Genomic DNA, 21,152 nt, shown 5'->3' with positions numbered 1-21,152 from the left:
CTAGCAACACTATCAGTACTTTTGAGAGATTATTATCTGCTTTTTCAATAAAAGATGAAATTCAATGTAAAAATATAGAAAGGCTATTTAAAAGTAGGAAGATATGCATTCTGCTATGAAATCAAACACAATTTGTTTCCAGTATTGCACAGCCATTTGTGCAACATGTTCTTAAATTAGCATGTTGATGCGTATCAGAGTTCTTCAAATTCCTGTTTCATGGAATTGTATTGCATTTCTTAGAATTATATTCTCTTGATGTTCTTATCACCCAACACCATTACCTTCATGCAGCGCAGTCAGTGTTTTACATATGAACACATAATTTATCAAAACTGCTTTTATGCTTTCATTCTCATACACTACACAGACACACAAATACACCCACAGGGTCCCATGGGTGTCATAAACATCTGCAGACCCTGTGCCATCAGGAGCCTAATGGTGGTAATGTTATTGGCCATGACTTAAACATGTAAGGCCCTGTCACCAGTGGAGACCTGTGAAATGTATTCAGTGACAAACGCATTCAGCGCTGAAATTTGTGCACCGTTAACATGCAAAGTAATGGGATGGAAAGAAATACTCAACATTAAACACACAATAAATATGGCCATCATCCTTCTAAACTGCTGCTTCCAGCTCGCGGGTGCAGCTGTGTTTTCTCCTTCTGCTTCTATCTGTAGCATTAATGATTGTGTGGGATGATTAATTTGGTGATTTTTTTTTTTTTCTTTCCCCTCGGTTGCCCTGCTCTGATGGCATTATAGAGATTATGCAGACACTTAATACTGCTCTTATACCTGTTAATGTATTTATTGATTTTCATTCTTGCTATCCTTATTTCTTCTGTATGGCTTTTACATTCCTCTATTTTAAGCTCCAGTCTTTCTAGCTGCAGGCTATAATGTGTCTTAGGATTGGCTCTTTTGCTCTTGCTACATGTTAGAATTACCTGTAGTTTACCTATCTGTGTAGAAGAAACATACTCAGGATCCAACTTAATTTGTTTACTCTCTAACATCTGGCTCCAAAGATGGAAAACAGCATAATGTTTTTTTTTTTTTTTAACCAGCTAGCCCCCATGGATTTTAACCTGTTTTCCTGTAGTTACAATCACCGCTACCTGCAACCAGCAGCACTTTCAATAGAAGAGAAAGCTTTGATGCATTGCTTTTTCTTTTCAGTCATATTTGTACTTCCATACATTTTTGGAAACTATATTCATGATTTGCATTGAGCACACATGCTGAGATGTGGCTCAGCAAAAGTGTAGTTGATCGACTAGCTAAAGGCCATATAGAAAATTATCAATAGCAAAGCAGCATTACAAATGTCTATTGTTAGATGGAAGGTGGGGCACATCTAGGTGTTACAGCTCTGTGGTCATCTCCCAGACTTCTTTGCTGGCTATAACTGACAGTACATGGAACCAACAGAGGAACTGTTGAGTGAAACTCCACTTCTGGAACATTTGCCATTTTCAGTCTCAGCAGTGTGGGGATCATGGGAGTTAGCAAATACATTCTACATGTGTCTAGTGGACTTGGAGAGGGATTATGGCTGTGTTTCTCAGGGTTTCAGCTTGACAGTACTTTTCATGACTACCTATTCTTTAGGAAATATATGCTTGTTTTCCAGCATATATTGTTATATTTGTTATAGTTCATTACTTCTCAAAACATGTTTCACATTACTGACAATAAAAGTGTAGACTGATTTATTTTAAACCTTTATAAACCTCTAATTTGATGAAAATTTGGCTTCTTTCTTATTTTTGTTTTATTTGACTTGCTCACCACGTTCCAATATTGAAATTATAAGATAATCGAATCAAAGTCAAATTAGATTTATTTGTATAGCACCAAATCATAACAAAGTTACATTAAGGCACTTTACATATAGAGCAGGTCTAGACCAAACTCTTTATAAAATTATTGAAAGAGATCCAACAGATCCCCTAATGATCAAGCACTTGGCAACAGTGGCAAGGAAAAAGTTCTTTCAAGAGGCAGAAACCTTGGGCAGAACCAGGCTCAGTGGGGGCGGGGGCAGTCTAAGCTGGGAGATATTTGCTGTCAAGGGTTGGCCACGTTTCTTCCAGCTGTCGCTTTCCTTCTGTAGCACAGCAACTAAATTACTCTACTTTGGGTTTTCCAGTAGCTCCAACAACTTTCCATCTTTGCCTTGACATAATATGAAGGGAGAGAACTGCTGGATTGGATCATTGTGTGCAATTCGACAAAATTGTCAAAACTTGGTTTCATGTCAGTGTGTTGATTATCCCTACTTGTATCTCTACAAACTCTTTGAATAATCTCTCAGCATTTTATTTATTTTTTGTTTAATTTTTAGAATTTGCATATATGTTTATATATCTTTGTTCTTCAGTTACTACAGCCTGGAGGACATCAGCCACGAGTCCATCAACAAATACCTCTCCAACCTGGTGGAGAGGAGCCTGCAGGAACTGGAGTGCTCTTACTGCATTGAGATAAAAGAGGTGTGTGTGTGTGTGTGAAGTCTGTCTGAAGTCTGTCACAAAATTGCCCATGGTCATCTAGTGTTAAATAAGATCAAGTTTTCTGTCCATTGATGCTCCAGGACAATCGGACAATTGAGCCCCTGACTTACGGTCGCATTGCATCCTACTACTACCTGAAGCATCAAACCATCCGCATTTTTAAAGAGCAGCTAAAAGCTGAGCTGTCCATCCCTGAGCTGCTCACTGTACTCACGGTAAGTTTTACACAGCCCATGCCACCACAGCTGTGACTTCTTTGACATGAAGCCAACCCACTCGAAGTTCTTCAGAGGAGGATCATCTATAGTAAATAAAAAGTAAGCTGTGCTAACTGCACAGCTTAATGCATCAGTATAAATCAACATCTAGTATATCGGCGTACACCGGTCAGCCGTAACTTTATGACCACTGGCAGTTGAAGAGAATAACATTGTTGATCTGGTTACCATGGAACCTGTCAGACAGCAGGTGAACATTTAGTCCTGAAGTACATGTCTTGAAGCTTTCAAAAATAAAAGGTCAAGTGTGAAGATGTGACAAACGTTGACAAGAAACAAACTGTGATGTGTTGACCACTGAGACAGAGCATCTTCAATGCTGCAGCTCTGTGGCATGATTCTGGGCTGCAGAGGTCAGGACCTACTGTATGCAGCTGTAGCTCAAGATTATGCTGGTTGTGAAAGGTGTCATAACACACAGAGTGTTGAGTTAATAATGCTTTCTGCTTTAGACTGCTGGCAAATCAAGATGGAGACATTTTAGGCTACTTTAGGCTGGTTTCACACATGGGGGTGTGATGACAGATTCTTTTTTTAGCACACTTTCTTGTGTTGGTTTGTTATGATTAGTGGTGGATTTCATCACCATGAAAATTAGGAATAAACACAATCAGATTTCTTAAGAAACAAGTTAACATTGATTTGTTTGACATTGATTTCTAATTCAATCATTTATTTAAATGAAATCAATGGTACAAATGTTGTTTGATTGCGATTATAATGCAAGTGTTGTGTGTTAGAGCTGATTGCTAGTGTTTTTGCTCTTTCAACCCTAGCGTCACTGGGTGGTTAGGGCTTTTTTGTAGCAACTGCAGAGTGAGGCACTGTTGGCATCTTCCTGGGGCGTGATTCCACTCCGAGATCCTGGCCAATCCAAAACTCGGTAAAGAGAAGGCATGTGTTTAACTGAGTGTCAATATCTGTTTGAGGTTAGCATATTCTCACTTATCACAAACTGAAATATAAATGACAATTAACAGGTGAGCTCTATAAAAATTCACCCTCATACAATTGTCATGAAGGAGGGAATAGAGACCAAAGCTGTTTACCAGGCTGAACCCGTTTATTTCTGCCATTGCACATTTTGCTATGGGAGTTTATAGGGACTGATTCACTGTTGGACTCATAGACTGTATATAATAGTGGACATTCTGGGTTTATAAACGGAAGCCTTAAACCTTAAGCCTTAACCTTAAACCTACATTCAATTCAATGACCATCAGTTCGCAACTCCACTTTTAAACAAGTAGGTTTTAATCAAGTGTCAACCCACTATGAAGTGCTGCCATCTTGTAGGCTCCATTTTGTAATCGGGATTTCGCCATCTTGTTTATTTTTTTTTACCTGTAGAACCAATATTTGATGAAGCTGAGAAGGAGTGAGGCATGAAACTTACCTGCTCTGAACTCTGTCCTGATTGGGTGGTACCTTCTGTCAATCAAACCCTTACCACATGTCAATTCATACACTGCTTTACAGTCTGTTCTCCTCTAAATGGGAGCATCATTTTAAAATTATGTACATCATATTGTGCTGAAGACTTGAAACTGGAGCTTGAGACAATAAATGCATTAGGAAAACTTTTACTGAAGGGGGAAAACTCAAGTGAGAAGTACAGCCATTTTCACTAGGACTTCAATACGAGCTGAATTCTTTTTATTATTTAGATTATTATATCTATTTTTTAGCAGTGACATTGCACCATGATGGTATTACCATAGAACACAGGTTAAAGACCCTTCAGCATCAGCTTCTATTTACAGCTTCAAAAGCTACGATACAGTCCACTTTTGGAAAAACTTTATGGTTGCAAAAGTGAGATTTTCTCAAGGTTTTATTTTTTGAGGATGTTGATTTGCTCTAATTAGTGGTTGAATCTGACTTTAATAGCATGGCTAAATGCTGAAGGAGGTTAGGATACTCTTAGGCATTTGATATCACTCCTTTGCAGACATGTAGATGGAAGCAGATTAAAGCATGCCATGTTAAGTTGTCTCCCTCCACAACAATCTGCAACGCCACTCACTCCAGTGCCCATCTGTTCCCCCTCTGCAAGCCCCAAAGCCCTGGTATGCTCCTCCAGTTCCCCCAAATAGCTGCAGTGTGGCCACTAATGAGCAACCCCCACTTCTTTCTGTCTGACGCACTGTAATTTTTCTCTCTTATCTTGCCTGATGTGGTTGTCCTGAGACAGCACTGTTAAACATAATCATAATAATACATAAAGTATTGTAATGCATCACACTGCAATAGCCTCAGAAAGCTCATCATTTACTCTTGCATACTGTATTGTGTTTAAAATTTTAAATTATTTCACTTTTTTGAAAATTTTCTCAAAATCTTTGTACATTTATTAAACAGCAAAATATGAAATCTTTCATCTGGCACTGATTTGGCAATAATGTATATATTATTATATATATATAAATATAAAATATTATATATTTCAATAATGACCCCCAAAAGTTGGGTCCAGTTTTCCAACCGAACATCTGTCTGTATGTCTGTCTGTCTGTGAATATGAAAATGACTTCAGGGAAGTCAAGGATGACGGGACTAGATTTTGAAGGTCAAAAGTTAAGATCATTGTGACTTTATGTTCATCCCCAGTCTTGTGAACTTGGAGCATCAGAGATGCTAAAGATCACCACCCACTGAAATGGTAATGAATGCCTTCTTGTGTGCAATCTGGTCGCTGAAGTGTGTGAATAGTTTGTTGAAGACAGTTCTTACTTTGCTCCATATATGACTCTGAACAGACAAGGGTATAGCTGCTTGGCAGAGGACTAGTCACGAATGATTTTAGGAGCACTGCTTAGATGGTTGTTTTGGCAGGTTTTTAATAACCTCCCTGTTTACTGGGGTTCTTCGGGAAGAAGGATATCCTTCCCTTATACACTCAGCAGCTATTTTTTTAGGTACACCTTGCTCGTAAAACGTTGGACACCGTTTTGCCTTCACAGCTACCAGAATTCTTCCTGGCATACATTCTACAAGGTGTTGGAAACATTCCTCAGAGATTTTGGTCCATATTGACATGATAGCATCACACAGTTGTTGCAGATTTGTCAGCTGCAAATCCATGATCTGAATCTTCTGTTCCACCACATCCCAAAGGTCCTCTATTGGATCTGGTGACTGTGGAGGCCATTGGATTACAGTGAACTCATTATCATGTTCCAGACCAAACCAGTTTGAAATGATATGAGCTTTGTGACATGGTGCATTGTCCTGCTGGAAGTATCCATCTCTGTAAACCCTAGATATGGTTGTGCGTGAAAATCAGCAGTTTCTGAAATACTCAGACCAGCCCATCTGGCACCAACAACCATGTCATGATCACATCCACTTAAATCCGCTTTCTTTCTCGTTCTGATGCTCAGTTTGAACTTCAGCAAGTTGTCTTGACCACGTCTACATGCCTAAATGCACTGAGTTGTGGCCATGTGATTGGCTGATTAGCCATTTGTGTTAACAAGCAATTAAACCTGATAAAGTGGCCGGTGAGTGTAGACTTGAATGAAGTGGAGACTGTTGTTCCCTCAAAAGGGAGGTGTTACTACAGACATCAGAAGTTAAATGTCTCTGCTGTAGCTCCACAATCGGAGGTGAATACATTGATATCTGAATACACTGACGGCCTCGCTGATCATCTAGCCTCTTCAAAGTGTTGAGTTTGCATCAGTTCAGGTTGTTAGATTGACAATAGCTGCATCTAACAGTTACTTTAATAAAAAAAAATAGGTTTACTCTTTGTTTTGATCAATCACTCTTTAAGTCTATCCAAAGTCAGGAAGTTGTGATGCAAAGGGTCCACAGTTAAAGCCCATTGGTGGCACTCTGGTTATTGTCATGCTCCATCTCTACACTCCTCCACTTTGTCTACAATAAAGGCATGAAATGGCCTTTAAAATAATAAAATATACTGTGAAATAGTCAACAGTAATGCTTTGAAATAGTTTTTGTGTGATGAACAGCCAAAATCTTCAATGTAATTAATTTACAATCACCAACTTAAAAAAAAAAAAAAAACAACCTCTCGCAATGATTTTTCTGAAATCCAAGCATTTGGCATGTTTGCTCGATAAAAAGCTGAACTGATCTTGAGGGATGGTTTGTTAAATGAGTATTTAATTAATTAAACCTGAGACAAAAGCAACAAAAAGGCTTTTCTAAAATGCATGTAGTCTCTCCATATTTAAAGAGATCAGTGGACTAATTTTTGTAAAACTTTGTGTTTCCCTCGCTCCACTCTTTCCCATTTCTCTCTGCAATGTTATTACTGCTTCAAAGCTTGCCCCTATCCTCTGTGTGAGTCACTTCTATTGTCACAGGGTTTGAGACAGCATGCCAACAGCATTGAAAGACAAAGCATTCATACATCAGTCCTGTTCCTATTTCTCACAGCAGCCCCCACCCTGCTCCATTGATGGGAGTGCACTAGCTATTTTACCTTCCCACTGACCCAGTGCATCTCTTCATTCCATCTGTGTCAGTCACTGTTAAGCATTCTCTGAAATTTTCTTTAAAACACTTCCAAATCTCATCCCAATCCTTGGTCTTCCAAAACAGAACGGGGGTGCATCTGCCATTATAGTGTGGATGCTCTGATTAAAAGCATCTGACCAAAATGTGCTGTGGACAAAGACAGTGTCCAGAGGACTTGTCTCTGTTCATCATGTTCAATATGAGTGTCAGGTCATCAGGACCTTCTCTGGTGCCTAACAAGTCAAAACAATAAGTAGAAGACATCTGGGTGCCAGGGAAGAGAACTACACCACACACACACACATAGTGCTGCACAATCACCATGGTTGAAGTTCAGGATAAGGGTGAAGGCTATCCACACAACACACACACGTAACCCATCTTAGGTATAAGAAGCATGTCACGTGTTTTGACTGACTACGTTGTCAGTAGGGCTGATGTGAATAAAGAGATTCCCCATCTGACAGCTGTGTCCGGACAACCTGATTTCCTCTTTTCCACCTCTTCTGCCACAACAATGCTTTTGACTCCTATTCCACCTTTGATTTCCATTCTCAGAATGCAGAGGAGTATGCAGAGTTGCCTGTCAGACACAACGAGGATCAGCTGAACAGCCAGTTGGCTCAGCAGCTCCCCCTGCAGGTCAATCCTCATTCCTATGATAGTGCCCACACCAAGACCCACCTGCTGCTGCAGGCCCACTTCAGCCATGCCCAGCTCCCATGCACAGACTACACCACTGATACCAAGACAGTGCTGGACAATGCCATTCGAATCTGTCAGGTCAGTCACTAATTTGATACTGATGACGCTTTGACTCCTCACTTTATCAAAACAAAGCAAATATCACTTACCGTATTCCAGCCTTGATGCCCCAGCTGCCTGATCACCAGCCTCACCAGTTTTCCCAGTAGTCTCAGATTCTGATGAATATCAGCACTTCCATATGGACCTTTAATGATCGAAGAATATCCACTTGGGTGCTTATAAAGGCAGGAACAACAGTGATGAAAGCTGTGGCTGCATATATTGTCCATACTGCTACACAAGCATGTCTTTCATTATTAAAAATTCCATTGTGTATACAGTCCTCAAGGATGGTAAGGAAAGTCTTGAAGCTTCTTGAAGAAGTGCAGCAACATCAATTAAAAAAAAGATGATCATTAAATTATAGTAAAATGAGCTGACATGCTGAGAGAGAAACATAACTGATAAATTTACTGTGCATGAAAAGAGAACGCATCTAGGAAGCTGATGCTGAGCTGTAAATGAAGTGCAGAATAAAAAAACAAATGTCAAACATTTAGGGTTGATTTGTAGTTGAAGTTATGGTTCCATCCAATAAATATCATGATGCTCATAGGTTATAGGTGACTCTCAGCGTTCCCATCACCTGGGAGCCAGCTGAAATGGCTCTGACAAAGAAAACATATCAGGGTCAGCGTCAGTAACACTGAGAGCATTGTAAAACTAAGATGTGATGTTGTAGTCGATGTTTGTTTGGTTTCTTTGTCTGAGCTGTTTGAAGTTAAAAACATGTCTGAACCGTCTGTAAGCCATTGATCACAGATCTGCGTTTGTCTGCGTGTATGTATACATGTGCTTTCAATTTTCCATGCTATGTATCTGGTAGTGAAATTGCATGGTTCATGAATGTGGTTGCGTCTCTGATGTCCTCCTGCTACTGAGGTGTCTCAGCTTTTCCGTTTCTTTATGGTTGTTTCTGTTGAATATGTGTGTTGGGGGTTTCTTTTGAGACTTGCATTTTACCTGAAAGTAAACAAATGAAGACTGTTGCTCCCTCAAAATTTAATAAACAACTTGTATATATTCTCATAGCAAGGCAATAAGCTGTGAGTTTCAAAAAAATATACTGATCATTGATACATTTTAGCTGTACAATGTCTTGAAGCTGAGTTGAAATTTAAAAGTGTATTTTTTCTGATTGACAGTGTGGCACTTTAGCTATTATAGCTCTAATATTTGTCAGCAAGTGAGTTAAGACTAAGGTTAGTCTCCCCCTGCAAAAGAAATGAAAGACACTTGGTTTTAAATTGACTACACAGAACAAAGTGCAAAATACATCAATAGATAAAGATAAAATTTGCTTCCCCTATCTATGGTGAAAAATCTCTGCTGTGCTGCAGCTAGAATGTAAAGGCCTAGTTGCATGTGCTGAGTACATGACTTAACCTTATACTGAAGGTGTCACTTCAATGTAGCTGTGACTCTCTGACATAGAAATGGAAGCTTAAAGGGTGATAACTCTGTAAAGGGGAAAGGAAAGGAGTTGTTCCACCTCCTCCCTGTTTGTAATATCTATAATTTAACTATGACTGGACCCTTCTCACGCTAGCAAAACACGGATCAAGAAAATTCTAAAATGGTCCAATGGCTATTCATCAGTAGCCCCTGATATAGATAATGGCTGCCCTTGAGTCTTTGGACTGAAACTGGTAGAGATGTCATTGAAATCATGATTAGTGTACCATGCTGTTTGCTTTCCTCAGGCAATGCTGGATGCAGTTGCCAATGAAGGCTGGCTTGTTACAGCCATCAGCATCTGTAACCTGGTACAGATGATCATCCAGGGTCGCTGGCTGCATGACTCCTCATTACTGACACTGCCACATGTGGAACAACAAGACCTCTATTTGTTCAGGTAAACAACATCCCTTAACCACAAATACTTCTATGATGCTCATAGAGCAAAATCTAGTTAACTCTAGTACATAGCTAATCCAATCACTCTAATTTTTGTTGTTGTTCTGTGCTTAGAATTAGAGAGCATGACAAGTGGTCATATTTTATCAGTGTCTGAACAGCTTCCTCATGGCATTATCATAGCTTTATGGCTGATAGGACAATGTCTCTCTGGCTAATAGTTTTTAGTTATTCTTAGGTACAGGTTTGAAACATTCTGAAAACCTCTCAGACATGCACAAATGCATTCACACCTTTAGGAATTTGAGAGTTAATTTCTGAGTTTCCAGTATTGCTCCTCCTGCATATAACTTTTGAGTCTTTGTTCAAATTCAACAAAAACTGTAAGAAATGTGTAAGAAAAGACAATGTGCCATGTTAAGGGTGAACAACAGCAGGAAATGCAGGGTTGAATTTGTCAGGTTTCTGCCTCATAACCAAGAATCACTTCCATCTGTCTCATCCAAACACGACACAGGAAATGGGCAAACAAAAAGGAAAGGAGGGATGCAGGTGGCTTCAATGAGCAAATAGATGGACTTCCTGAGCTGATTGCTGCCTGCAATGGGAAGGAAAGTACTTTTGCCACTATCGTTGGCCAAGAGTTTAATTCAGCTCAAATTTCCCAGGTAAGACACAAACATTACATCTACCACGAGGAAACTGAAAATAATATTATTTAGAAGCTGTTTGCATGCCATAATGCCACTCTGTGATCTGATCACATGGGAAGAGTTTGAAGCATTAGTTGATAATGCATTCTAATTGGCTTAGAATGAGCAACCTGAATGCATCCTGGGCCACACTGAAGGGCTGCATTAATTAGAAAGCATATAAAGAAATATGTACAGACAAAATGTATTCTGATGGGTGGAGTGCATCAAATAACATTGATAAAGCCTTGCAGAGATATTTTTCAAGTGTGTCATACATCCTCATTTGTCTGGAAAATACTAAGGATTAGAGCCAGTCTATATTCATTTCCAACACGAATCAGGAACTACACTCCTGCCTCCAACCAGTTAAAAACAAAAAAAACATTTGGACTTTGTGAGCAAAAATTATGTGTGCAATGAAACTGTAAACAAGATCTGATCAGAAGTGGTGAGTAAATTTGAACTGATGTCTTTGACATTGGAGCACCTGAGGCACAGTTTAAAGTCAAGTGTGAACAGGCTTTAGACAATGTTGATTTATCACTGAAAAATTAAGGAAATAAGAAAAAGACACCAAATATATTTGAATATTCTATATTTTACAAAAAGAATTTTCAGAGCATGCCATCTCCAACATATAGTTCAGGCTGATCATACAACCTGTCTCCCATCCTAGCACACACTCAAATACTGTACACACACTCATCTGCCATTATCATTGTGATGCCATGATCAGTCTTGCCACTGTGGTCCCAGATACCTTCAGGATCCCCAATTACAGCTTCAATGATAGGGTTTACAGCTCCAATATAAGTGCTAATTGCAACAGTAATGAGAGTGTCCAGGCACATCAGTAGACCCTGTGGCCTCACCCAATCAGTGTCCCTGTTTTTCCCCCTTCCCCACATTCACACCCCCACTGCCCTCAACCCCCCATAGTGTGGCAGCCTCTCTAATTAAATAATTAGATGTGCAGCAGTGTTCCTGTCTGACTTGCTCAGGGAGCGTAATCCTCATATAAATAGCTTTTGCCAGGTGAATCAAAGAGGTTTTCTATTCTGATCCTTCTGGGTAGTCTTGTATAAACACATACACACACGTGCACACACAAACATACTGTGCCTTTATCTGTTTTTATGTCTTCAATTTGCTTTGCAGTAGAGCTTTTCGGTTAAAAAAAGTATTTCAAATTCTCAATAAAGACACTGAAGGGTCACTTAAAACCAGAAGAGTCCTTCAAATTTTTCTAGGTTTGATCAGACAGCAGACTAAACATCCTGGATCTGTACATCTAACACAGAAACCCATATTTCAGATTCTTCTTTTCTGAGCAATAATCACATGGCAGTAGCAACTGAGTAAACAGTGGAACATCTTACACAAATCAGCCACAACATTATAGTCACCTGCCTTATATTGTGTAGGTTCCCCATTTGCCACCAAAACAGCCCTAACCATTCAAGTGATAAACTCGTCTAGACTAGCTGAGCCGCGTTGTCTGAAATTAACAGCATATCCTTTTAGTCTTGGAAATTGTAAGGTGGAGCGTCCATGAATCAGCTATCCAATAGATGTTTGATTGAGATCTGGCGAATTTAGGTTCAAATATTCAAGAAACGTCTCTAGGATGCACTGGGACACATCAGTGTTGTAACTTGGGGTCATAAGGTGTTTCAGGTCTCACAACCTTCACCCAGGCGACTCGGCTCCGATTTGCGTCCTAGCAGGCCTTAGCTTTGTAAAGGGCTATTTCCTGGGGAACAACAAGCTTTCCTCCTAAATCCACCTGCATTTCACAGTCACTAGCATCCTCTAAGCTGCCTTGCCTCCTTGTTATTTTATTAACTTTTCCTCCTTCTTGAACAAACTGAATTGCAACTCTCTTACTCTCTTTGTCTTAGACCCTCCTAAATTTGCCAGCCTCCGTATATATGTGTAGTAGTCTTGACTACTAATGTTCCCCATCCAGTATTTTTGTTCTCTGTAACTGAGAAGCTGAACATCAGATTCAATGGGACATGCTGCCATTCACTACACTGTGATTTCCCACATTATGCATCCTTAAAGTCACTACAATTGTCTAGTAAATATTATTTATCAGTTAATACAACGCCACTTTAAACCTCCTGGTTACTTAGTAAAAAGGCAGTCTGAACATGAGTTGGATCAAGTTAAAATGTCTGTGTGAGGGAGTTAAAAAACTGATGTCAATGATGAATGCTACTGTAGGAAGGAGGAAACTGGGCCTGTAATACTTTCCTTGTTCTTCTGTCTACGCTTGTGAACATGACTCTGATGGATCATAAAAACTGTAATTGACCCAAGACCCAAGAAGCATCAGGTGACAGTTTGTCTCACACTGCCCATTAATACCAATCAAGTCTATAGAGTTTGGCAGGAACTAATCTGCTCTTAGTGTCTAGTCTAGTGCAGAGCCCCCTGCATATTTATCTCCTGAGGTGGAAAATTTAACCATACAGCTGCTGCAACACAGCTAGTCATGTTTATTCCAAATCAATGAGAAACAATCTTCTTAATTTTCTCCCAATCTGTTGTCTCGCTCTTGCCGCTGCTCCCCCTCACCACCTTCCTGTCGTCAGGCATGGTCCTTCCTGAGTCACCTCCCAGTGCTAGAGGTTGAGATGAGTGTGAAAGGATGGTGGGAGCAGAGTCAGGAACGAACAGAGTATCGCCTTCCTGCAGCCAGAGCAAAACTAAGAGAGGAGAGCAGCTGGCTGAAGGTCCACGCTGACCAGGAGTACCTCCTGCAGGTATCACTGCGACGCATCAACCAGGGCCAGCAGAAGGTCAGTATGTCAATATATCACGAAAATATCATAATGCAAAATATCACGATGGACTTCTCATTATGTAATTAAATGAAGATGGAAAAAACATAAGTTACCCTAAAGGTGCAATGATGTAACATTTGTAATTAGTGACCACTCATATGATTACATGTAAAGTGAAAGGGGCCACACTTGGATTATCAATTGACTTCTGAGGTCTGCACTAAGAAGCAGTTTCAATAGATCTAGGATAACTTCATGTTATCTGGCTTTATTGAGCCTTGACTGCACAGCTGCTCATCAGCTGGATCAGTAAATCCTGAACAGCACACAGCAGCTCAGAGATTGGGGATGATAGCATTGGATTCACACGTTGAATGGAATCATGTGATCAGTACACTTCATCACAGTAACAAAGCAAAAGATTAATTTTACTCAAACATATTTTTTCAACACCTGTGAAGCAGAGAGGTATGAAGGAGGATGAAATGAAGGAAACTGAGAAACAAGCTGTTTGATGAACTCCCCTCTTGGTCAAATGAGCACTAAGGCTGCCGTTTGACACCTCTGACATATTCTTTGTTCTTTAGGCTGCTTTGCAGGTTGGCTGCAGCTGCAGATCTGTCTCAAAAAAATACTGAACCTCAGATGTTGTGGATTCAGGTGATGCTGGTGATTTAGGATCGTGTTTCTATGAGAGAAAATAAATCTGGTCTGCCTTTGAAAGTCAACGGTAGCTGCAGGTTTTTGAAGGAATACAGTGTTGAAAAAAACTGGAGGCAAAGTGTTAAAGACTGTCAGGAGAACAGCTGTCTCAGGTAGAACTCAGTTTGAGGAAAGTGCAATGTAGTTATTACTGAGTTAAAGCGTGGGAAAAAGCTAAATCAGATCATATTTACCAAATTTAAATTAATTCACATATATCCAACACGCCAAGACAATGACTTTAAAAACACATGATGAAAACAGAACACAAAAAATTTAATAAATAACAGATGTTTAGCTGCAAAAACTCTAATCTCCACATGTCAGTGTGGAGATTAGAGTTAAGAGATACACTGATGTATAGCAAAAGAACATAAAGCTCTTTCCACAGTAACTTAGAGTTCTATAGCCAGTATATTATGTTTTTCAGCATAATATCACATTCAGCAACATCTGTTGAATTTTAAATCTTATTATCTTAGATCTGCACTGCAGCTCCTGAGCTGAGGACATCACGATCAAATGAACTTGATATAGTGAGTGTGAGAGCCTCTATTGAGCAGCTGAACTGTACCATATGTGTCGGCTGTTTCAGAGAAAGCAGGACAGTAAGGCCCAGGCTCCCAGGTTTCCCAAGGTGAAGGATGAAGGCTGGTTCGTGATCCTGGGGGAGGTGGATCACAGGGAGTTGCTGGCTGTCAAGCGTGTCGGCTTTGTGCGCAACCACACCACTGTGTCTTTGGCCTTCTACACCCCAGAGAAGTCTGGAAAGTAAGCAATGTAGACTGAACAGAAAACAAGCCTTCCTTCCTTGTTCCTTCAACACACAGTAACTGAAAGGAAAAACCTGAGTGGTTAGTGAAGCTCACCAAGTCAACCAAAAACAGGGTGCAGGTCAAACAGCAGGAGCTGCAGCATATGAATATCACACATTTCCACATTTATTTATCATTTTATAATATTACTGGTTGCCAAATTTATGATATATTACCAACCTATATTATGACATCAAGGAATGTCTGTTTGTTAAATGGGATGAAAATGTACAGTTCTATGGGACTATTTGGGGAATTAATCCAAATTTAGCACTCTTGTATTTGAGGCAGCAGGGTGGCTCACAATAGAATTGTTTGGAAGGCAAAAATTACTTTATGATTGGATACATAAATTATTGATTTGGGTCCAAATGTTTGATGACAATAATAAAAACTACAGAATTTGACCAGGACTGAAATAGTAACAAAGTTTATTAAACATCCGTGATTCTATCCTAATGGACTGGCACAGCATGGCATAACATTAGCAGTCACGTGTATAAAAAAAACTTCAGAAACATTTCTAAATGCATGTCTATAATGCTACAGCTCAATATGTGCTCAATATTTGTTGTAACTGATCTAACTGTTCTACCATAACTCCAGGTTCATCTACACACTTTACCTAATGAGTGACAGCTACCTGGGTCTGGACCAGCAGTATGATATCCAACTGGATGTTATACCTGCGAGCATCATCTCACAGGTCAACACAGAGGTGTCTGACTCTGTGACTGACATGACCCTCAGCTGAAGAACAGTGACCAAATAAGTCATCAGTACCATCATCGTCATCAGCTGATGAGTGTGATGGGTCTGAAACCCCATAACTGTGCTGAAGGAGGAATCTAGAATTTACTCTTTTGCTTTATGCTTACACTGTTCTGCTTTTGTTACTGATTAACTGGTACTTCTGATTGGCAGTGACCTTCATTTCATACTTAACATAGTGTAATTGTTTTGCATTCTGTTCCATTAAGTTGACTGTTAATGCTGAAAAGGTTAATTTATGCCTTATTTCTGTAGAATTGATAAGATTATTTAGTATCAGTAAGTTAAAAAGAATATCAAAAGTAAACTGCTGCTTCATTTTTCCCCCATTCCTCACACTTGAAAATTAAGTTTATTTCGACCAAATATGTAACCCTAAAAAGAAGATTAAAGTTCTTGATTTCAGAGACTCCACTTCAAACTGGTCCTTTGTCTCTGTGAGTTTAAAGATATTTCACATTTCTTTGAAATCTGAGGATTATGATTCCTACAAGTGAGAGTCAAAATGCACTTTCCATCACACAAAAACTGATAGCAGTGCTAATGAAAGAAAGAAAGCCCACCTTGTTTTACGCTTATGTCTTCATGTCTGAAACCCCTGATATCTCTTGAAGAACCAGCAGGAGGCCAGTTGAATATTCACTTCAATTTGGTATGCTACCCTAGTTTGTCAGGAAAAGCTGAACTCCACAACATTTACTCAAAAAATCAATTCCAGTCAGGAAACATGACAGAGGCAACTGCAATGTAAACAGGTCACTTGTTTACTTTTCATGGACTGAGGAGAAGATGCTGCTCAGTTTAAAATGGCCCCAATGGTTTATGTTTTCTAAAACTACTCTCACAGTCACTAATTTTTCTAGAGCCATGTTCTTATCCACCTGATCAAGACAATTCCAGTATCCTCTCTTTTGATTCTGGCTTGGTCTCTGGATGAATAAATAATCTGGATATTTAACTGCTAAATGGTCCATTGTGTATGTCTTTTTGCACAGCAGGAAATGTAAAATAACTCCTTAGACTAAGTGAGACTATGAGACTAATCCTAACCCTAACTGTAAAAATAATGGGCTGGACAATTAACTAAGGACATGTGTACATCATCTGCATGTGATAATTCTCTGTAGGGTTAATGACTGGAGCATTATTACATATTTCGCTTGTTTTCATTTAATACATAAAAATGTTAGAATTTAAAAGGTCCATATGGTCCAAACGTCCACACATCTTCTACCGCTTTTCCATTTATGGGTTGTGAGGCTGCTGGAGCCAATCCCAGCCAACGTTCTGGGTAAGGGACAGCGTACACCCTGTCACTAGTTCATCACAGGGCCAACACACAAAGACAAACAGAAAGGAACAACCACTCACGCCTACAGTCAATTTAGAGTCACCAGTTAACCTAAACATGCATGTCTTTGGATGGTCGGAGGAAACCCACACAGACCAAATCAAATCAAATCAAATCAGATTTATTTGTATAGCGCCAAATCATAAAAAAGTTACATCAAGGCACTTTACATATAGAGCAGGTCTAGACCAAACTCTTTATAAATTTATTTAAAGAGTGACAAATTCACAGACACAGACATGGGGAGAACATGTAGACTCCATACAGAAAGGCCCCAGGCTGGGAACCAAACCTTATTATGGGGCGATAGTGCTAACCACTGCGTCACCGTGCTGCCCATGTTAAAGATCCACACCGTCTGAAGGCAGACATTGAGGACCATATGATCCAAAGGTAGATATTAATAACACTAACCCTATCTAAAGATAGTACTCTTTGATTACTGATACTGAGACAGGGGTACTCTAAACTGTTGCACTCTGTGGATGATCAATGTTGAGAAATTTTGATATTTAAAGGAGATCTGCTGACCGAGGGTTTAGACCTGGGGAAGTAGCTCACTGCTTGATGTGAAAAGATGTGACCAAATCAACAAGGCAAGTTACAATGCTGACTTGCTGTGGTGACCTCAAGTAGGGAAAAAGCCAAAAGAGGGAAAAATTGACCCTGGAATTAATTTGTAAACAATGATCATGCCTACATGGTAGCCATTTTTAGGTTTTGCTATTGTTATATAACCCGTGTCAGCATTAACAATGCCCCTGGTTAGCATTAATACGTGTGCTAATGTAGCATATGTTGGAATGCCCTAGCTCAGTTCCTCAGTGACTTTCCTTGGTGCCTTTTACCCTCTGGGGTGATTGTAGCTCAGGAGTGACAGTGAGTTATCTACTCATCATTTCAGTGGTTCAGTCTCTGATTCTCCAGTCTGCATCTTGAAGTGCCCTTCAGCAAGATATTAAACCACAAATTGGCTCTGATGGATATTCAGCATATAAGTGTTTGTGAATGGGTGAATGTTGCTTACACTGTAAAGCACAGTAAGTTTTGAGTAAGGCTATGGAAGTACAAATAAGAATTCAGGCCTCATTCTCAGTATTTGCCTTTTTTCTTTTCTTTTCTTTTTTTTTGACTTAATTTTGTATTTGCTTTACTGCCTGTCAATCCATACATCTGCCAGCATGGTAAGGTTGAGCAGTGCAATACAATCTTAAATACCTGCCAAAATCTCAGAATTGAAGGAAAATATATTGTATGGGCTGTTCTAAGATCCCTATGTTCATGTTTGTGTTATTTATATCACAAATAAGATTGGTCTGCCCTTTTGTAGAATCTCCATGCACACAGGCAGTGGTGTTGGGCAGTTTGAACGTGTTTATTAAAGTCTATATGTGTACACATTTCTCAGCAGATTTTTCATTATGCTCATAACATGGATATTGTAGTTTTAAAAAAGCCTGTCCTGGGATATTAATTCAAAATCAAGCCAAATAAATTTATACTGGGTCAAATCATAACAAAGTTACATCAAAGCATTTTACACATAGAGCAGGTCTAGACCAAACTCTTTATGGATATAATACATGAACAAACTACCATCTGAATCTTGTGCAATTCCAGCAATTTTTAATTCAAATCCATCAGCCTAATTTTTAGCCATAGCCCAGTTAAAATGGGAGGATTATTAAAAAAATAAAAAGCATTAGGTCTGACACAGAATACATATTCCAGTCTCTGGCATGAAAGTCAGGAATTGGACCATCTCTATGATCACGAATACTGGGGCCAGTACAATAATTAATAATAAAATATAAAATTATAAAAATTAAAAACAATGAAAAACTCAACAACTAAACATCCAACCAAATCCCGATGGTCCAACAGAACCTATCAAAGTATGTGTACATATATACTTGCATGCTTGGGTTTCCCCGAGTACTCGCCACCGTTCAAAGGTTAATTGGTGACTCTAAACTGTCAGTCGGTCTGAGTGTGAGTGGTTGTTTGTCTGTCTCTTTGTGTTGGCCCTGTGATGGACTGGCGACATGTCCAGTGTGTACCCCGCCGTCGCCCAATGTCAGCTGGGATTGGGGAAATGCTCCAGGTCCGCTGGATAAGCGGTGGAAGTGAATGAATGAATATATTCGCACCACATACGTCAGTGCAGAAGGCTTTGATACTCTTAGTGACCCACTTCCACATGACTTTGGGAGATAACACTAAAACTCGCGAACACACCAATTAAGCTAATACATAATTTCATTTTTTTAAATTTGTTTTTGATACCCGGAAAATATTTTTCTTTGTTCCTCAAAAATTTGTTCAATGTGTATTTAATAGAATATTTATGATATTAATGGATCTAAAATGCTGATTTTATGACGTGACACATGCGGTAAATTATGAGTTTCTTAATTACACAGGCTGTATCTGACCGGCTGAGCACAAAACAGAGTATTCATTCTCACCAGGCAGTTGATACAGAGTCCGTCAGCAATGGAGGAATGCCTAACTGAATGGCCTGACGTTTAATCTCATTGCCCAAGATACATTTTGAAGTCTGCAACATATTGGCACAAAACTGGAAAACTAGAATTTGTCACTAGGCAAATTTAGGACAGGAAAAAATCTACTAAGGAAGAAGGACATATCTTTTATCAGTAAAAACTGTTGTAGTGGTGTATATTTCCAACTACTTTTTCAATTAAATTATGTTTCCCTGTTTTGATCCCGGTCCTGGATACACATACAATATACACTTACCAGTCTAATACTAAATAATCACAATAATCATTTAATACTAATAACAGTAAACAATAATAATAATGGATTGAATCATTGTAATTTGTTCGAGAAAATCCAAATTTGATAGAACTATCTAATATTTTTAATGTAAAAACTAATTTGCCCAGTCTCAACTCTGCATCAGAGAAACTCTTATGAAAATATTGGGTCCGTGTTAAAACTTTTAAATGCGTGTTTGCTGAACATGCCTCTAGAGTAATGAAAACACACACACAACCCCCCCATGCATCACATGGGGGATTTTAAACCATCAAATTCGAGTTTTCCACAGAGGTAGTCTGGTTACCTGTGGATTAGTTTGGAGTAAAGTTTAAAGAAGCAGATGATTTTCTCACAGCAAGCGGCATCCCATTACCGGCCTGCTGCACTGATTTCGACACAACCAGCACAGGAGAACGAGCAGTGCTCGCCTGATCATCATCATCTTCATCATCATCCGGGTTGGGTTGGGAAGACAGGAGCGAATATAAGCTTTTTTTAAGCTTGCTTTGCAAAAGAATGATATCCAGTGAACACGTAAAACAGTGAATAATGGATGCGTTTATATTAATGCATTCTTAATCAATGCGCGCTTTGGAGTGTGTAAAGACGGGCTAGAATTAGGTAAAACAATAGAGAACTAATGTTACTATCATGATATTATTGCAGTAACGCAAGGTGACAGTGTGTCCCCAGGATCCACTCCCTGTTTGCCTCTGTTTTGTAAGTGTTCCTAATAATTAATCAGTTAACATCAGTCCTGCCTATGCATATATGGGCTATATTATGCATACTGGTGTTTACATAGCCCTTGCAATACCATATATTTTTTAAAAAGTTTCAGAAATATTAACTGAAAAAAAAGAACGAATTTGAGAATGAGCCATGTCATATGTTTCCGTTTAATTTTGGCTTTCCTTTTCCAAAAGGGGTAAGCTGATAATATATATATATGTGTATGTTTATGTGTGTGTGCGTGTGTCTGCATGTGTGCAAAGGCTATATAAACATATGAATCGTTTAGATGAGTTCCAGCATAAATGAAGCATCAACAGCACTCTCTGAGCATTGCTTATGCGGCCTCTGTCCCCACAGGGACATGCTTTCGGCATTGGATATGCCTCTAAACAAACTCAACCACCTTAAAAATTGTGATTTAACTTAATTAAAAATCTTTTATTAAAAATATAGATTATGTACCAAATAGGTTCAATTAAAAAACATAAGTAAATAAAAAGAAACTACCCAGACCAAGCAAATGAAACTCCCTATTTTGTTGAATACGCAC

General features: G+C 39.1%; 1 protein-coding gene across 3 annotated transcripts in view; it reads left to right on the top strand.

Annotated features, from left to right (window-relative positions):
* Window positions 1-16,143, top strand: part of ascc3 (activating signal cointegrator 1 complex subunit 3) — a 139,260-nt gene extending 123,117 nt beyond the window's left edge. For 2 of the 3 annotated variants that reach the window (XM_029503815.1, XM_029503814.1), the window contains 8 exons: window positions 2,392-2,503; window positions 2,605-2,739; window positions 7,849-8,073; window positions 9,801-9,952; window positions 10,472-10,622; window positions 13,250-13,456; window positions 14,739-14,914; window positions 15,565-16,143. In XM_029503815.1, coding sequence (XP_029359675.1) covers window positions 2,392-2,503; window positions 2,605-2,739; window positions 7,849-8,073; window positions 9,801-9,952; window positions 10,472-10,622; window positions 13,250-13,456; window positions 14,739-14,914; window positions 15,565-15,712 — 1,306 coding nt within the window. In that variant the 3' untranslated portion in view covers window positions 15,713-16,143. The remainder of the gene's footprint in view (window positions 1-2,391; window positions 2,504-2,604; window positions 2,740-7,848; window positions 8,074-9,800; window positions 9,953-10,471; window positions 10,623-13,249; window positions 13,457-14,738; window positions 14,915-15,564) is intronic. The other variant, XM_029503813.1, reaches the window with a different exon arrangement.
* The last annotated feature ends 5,009 nt before the right edge of the window (window positions 16,144-21,152 follow it).

The sequence above is a fragment of the Echeneis naucrates genome, chromosome 6 (assembly GCF_900963305.1).
Source record: "Echeneis naucrates chromosome 6, fEcheNa1.1, whole genome shotgun sequence".
NCBI lineage: Eukaryota > Metazoa > Chordata > Actinopteri > Carangiformes > Echeneidae > Echeneis > Echeneis naucrates.
The sequence above is the reverse complement of the archived record's forward strand: the minus strand, read 5'-3'. Positions and strand labels throughout refer to the sequence as shown.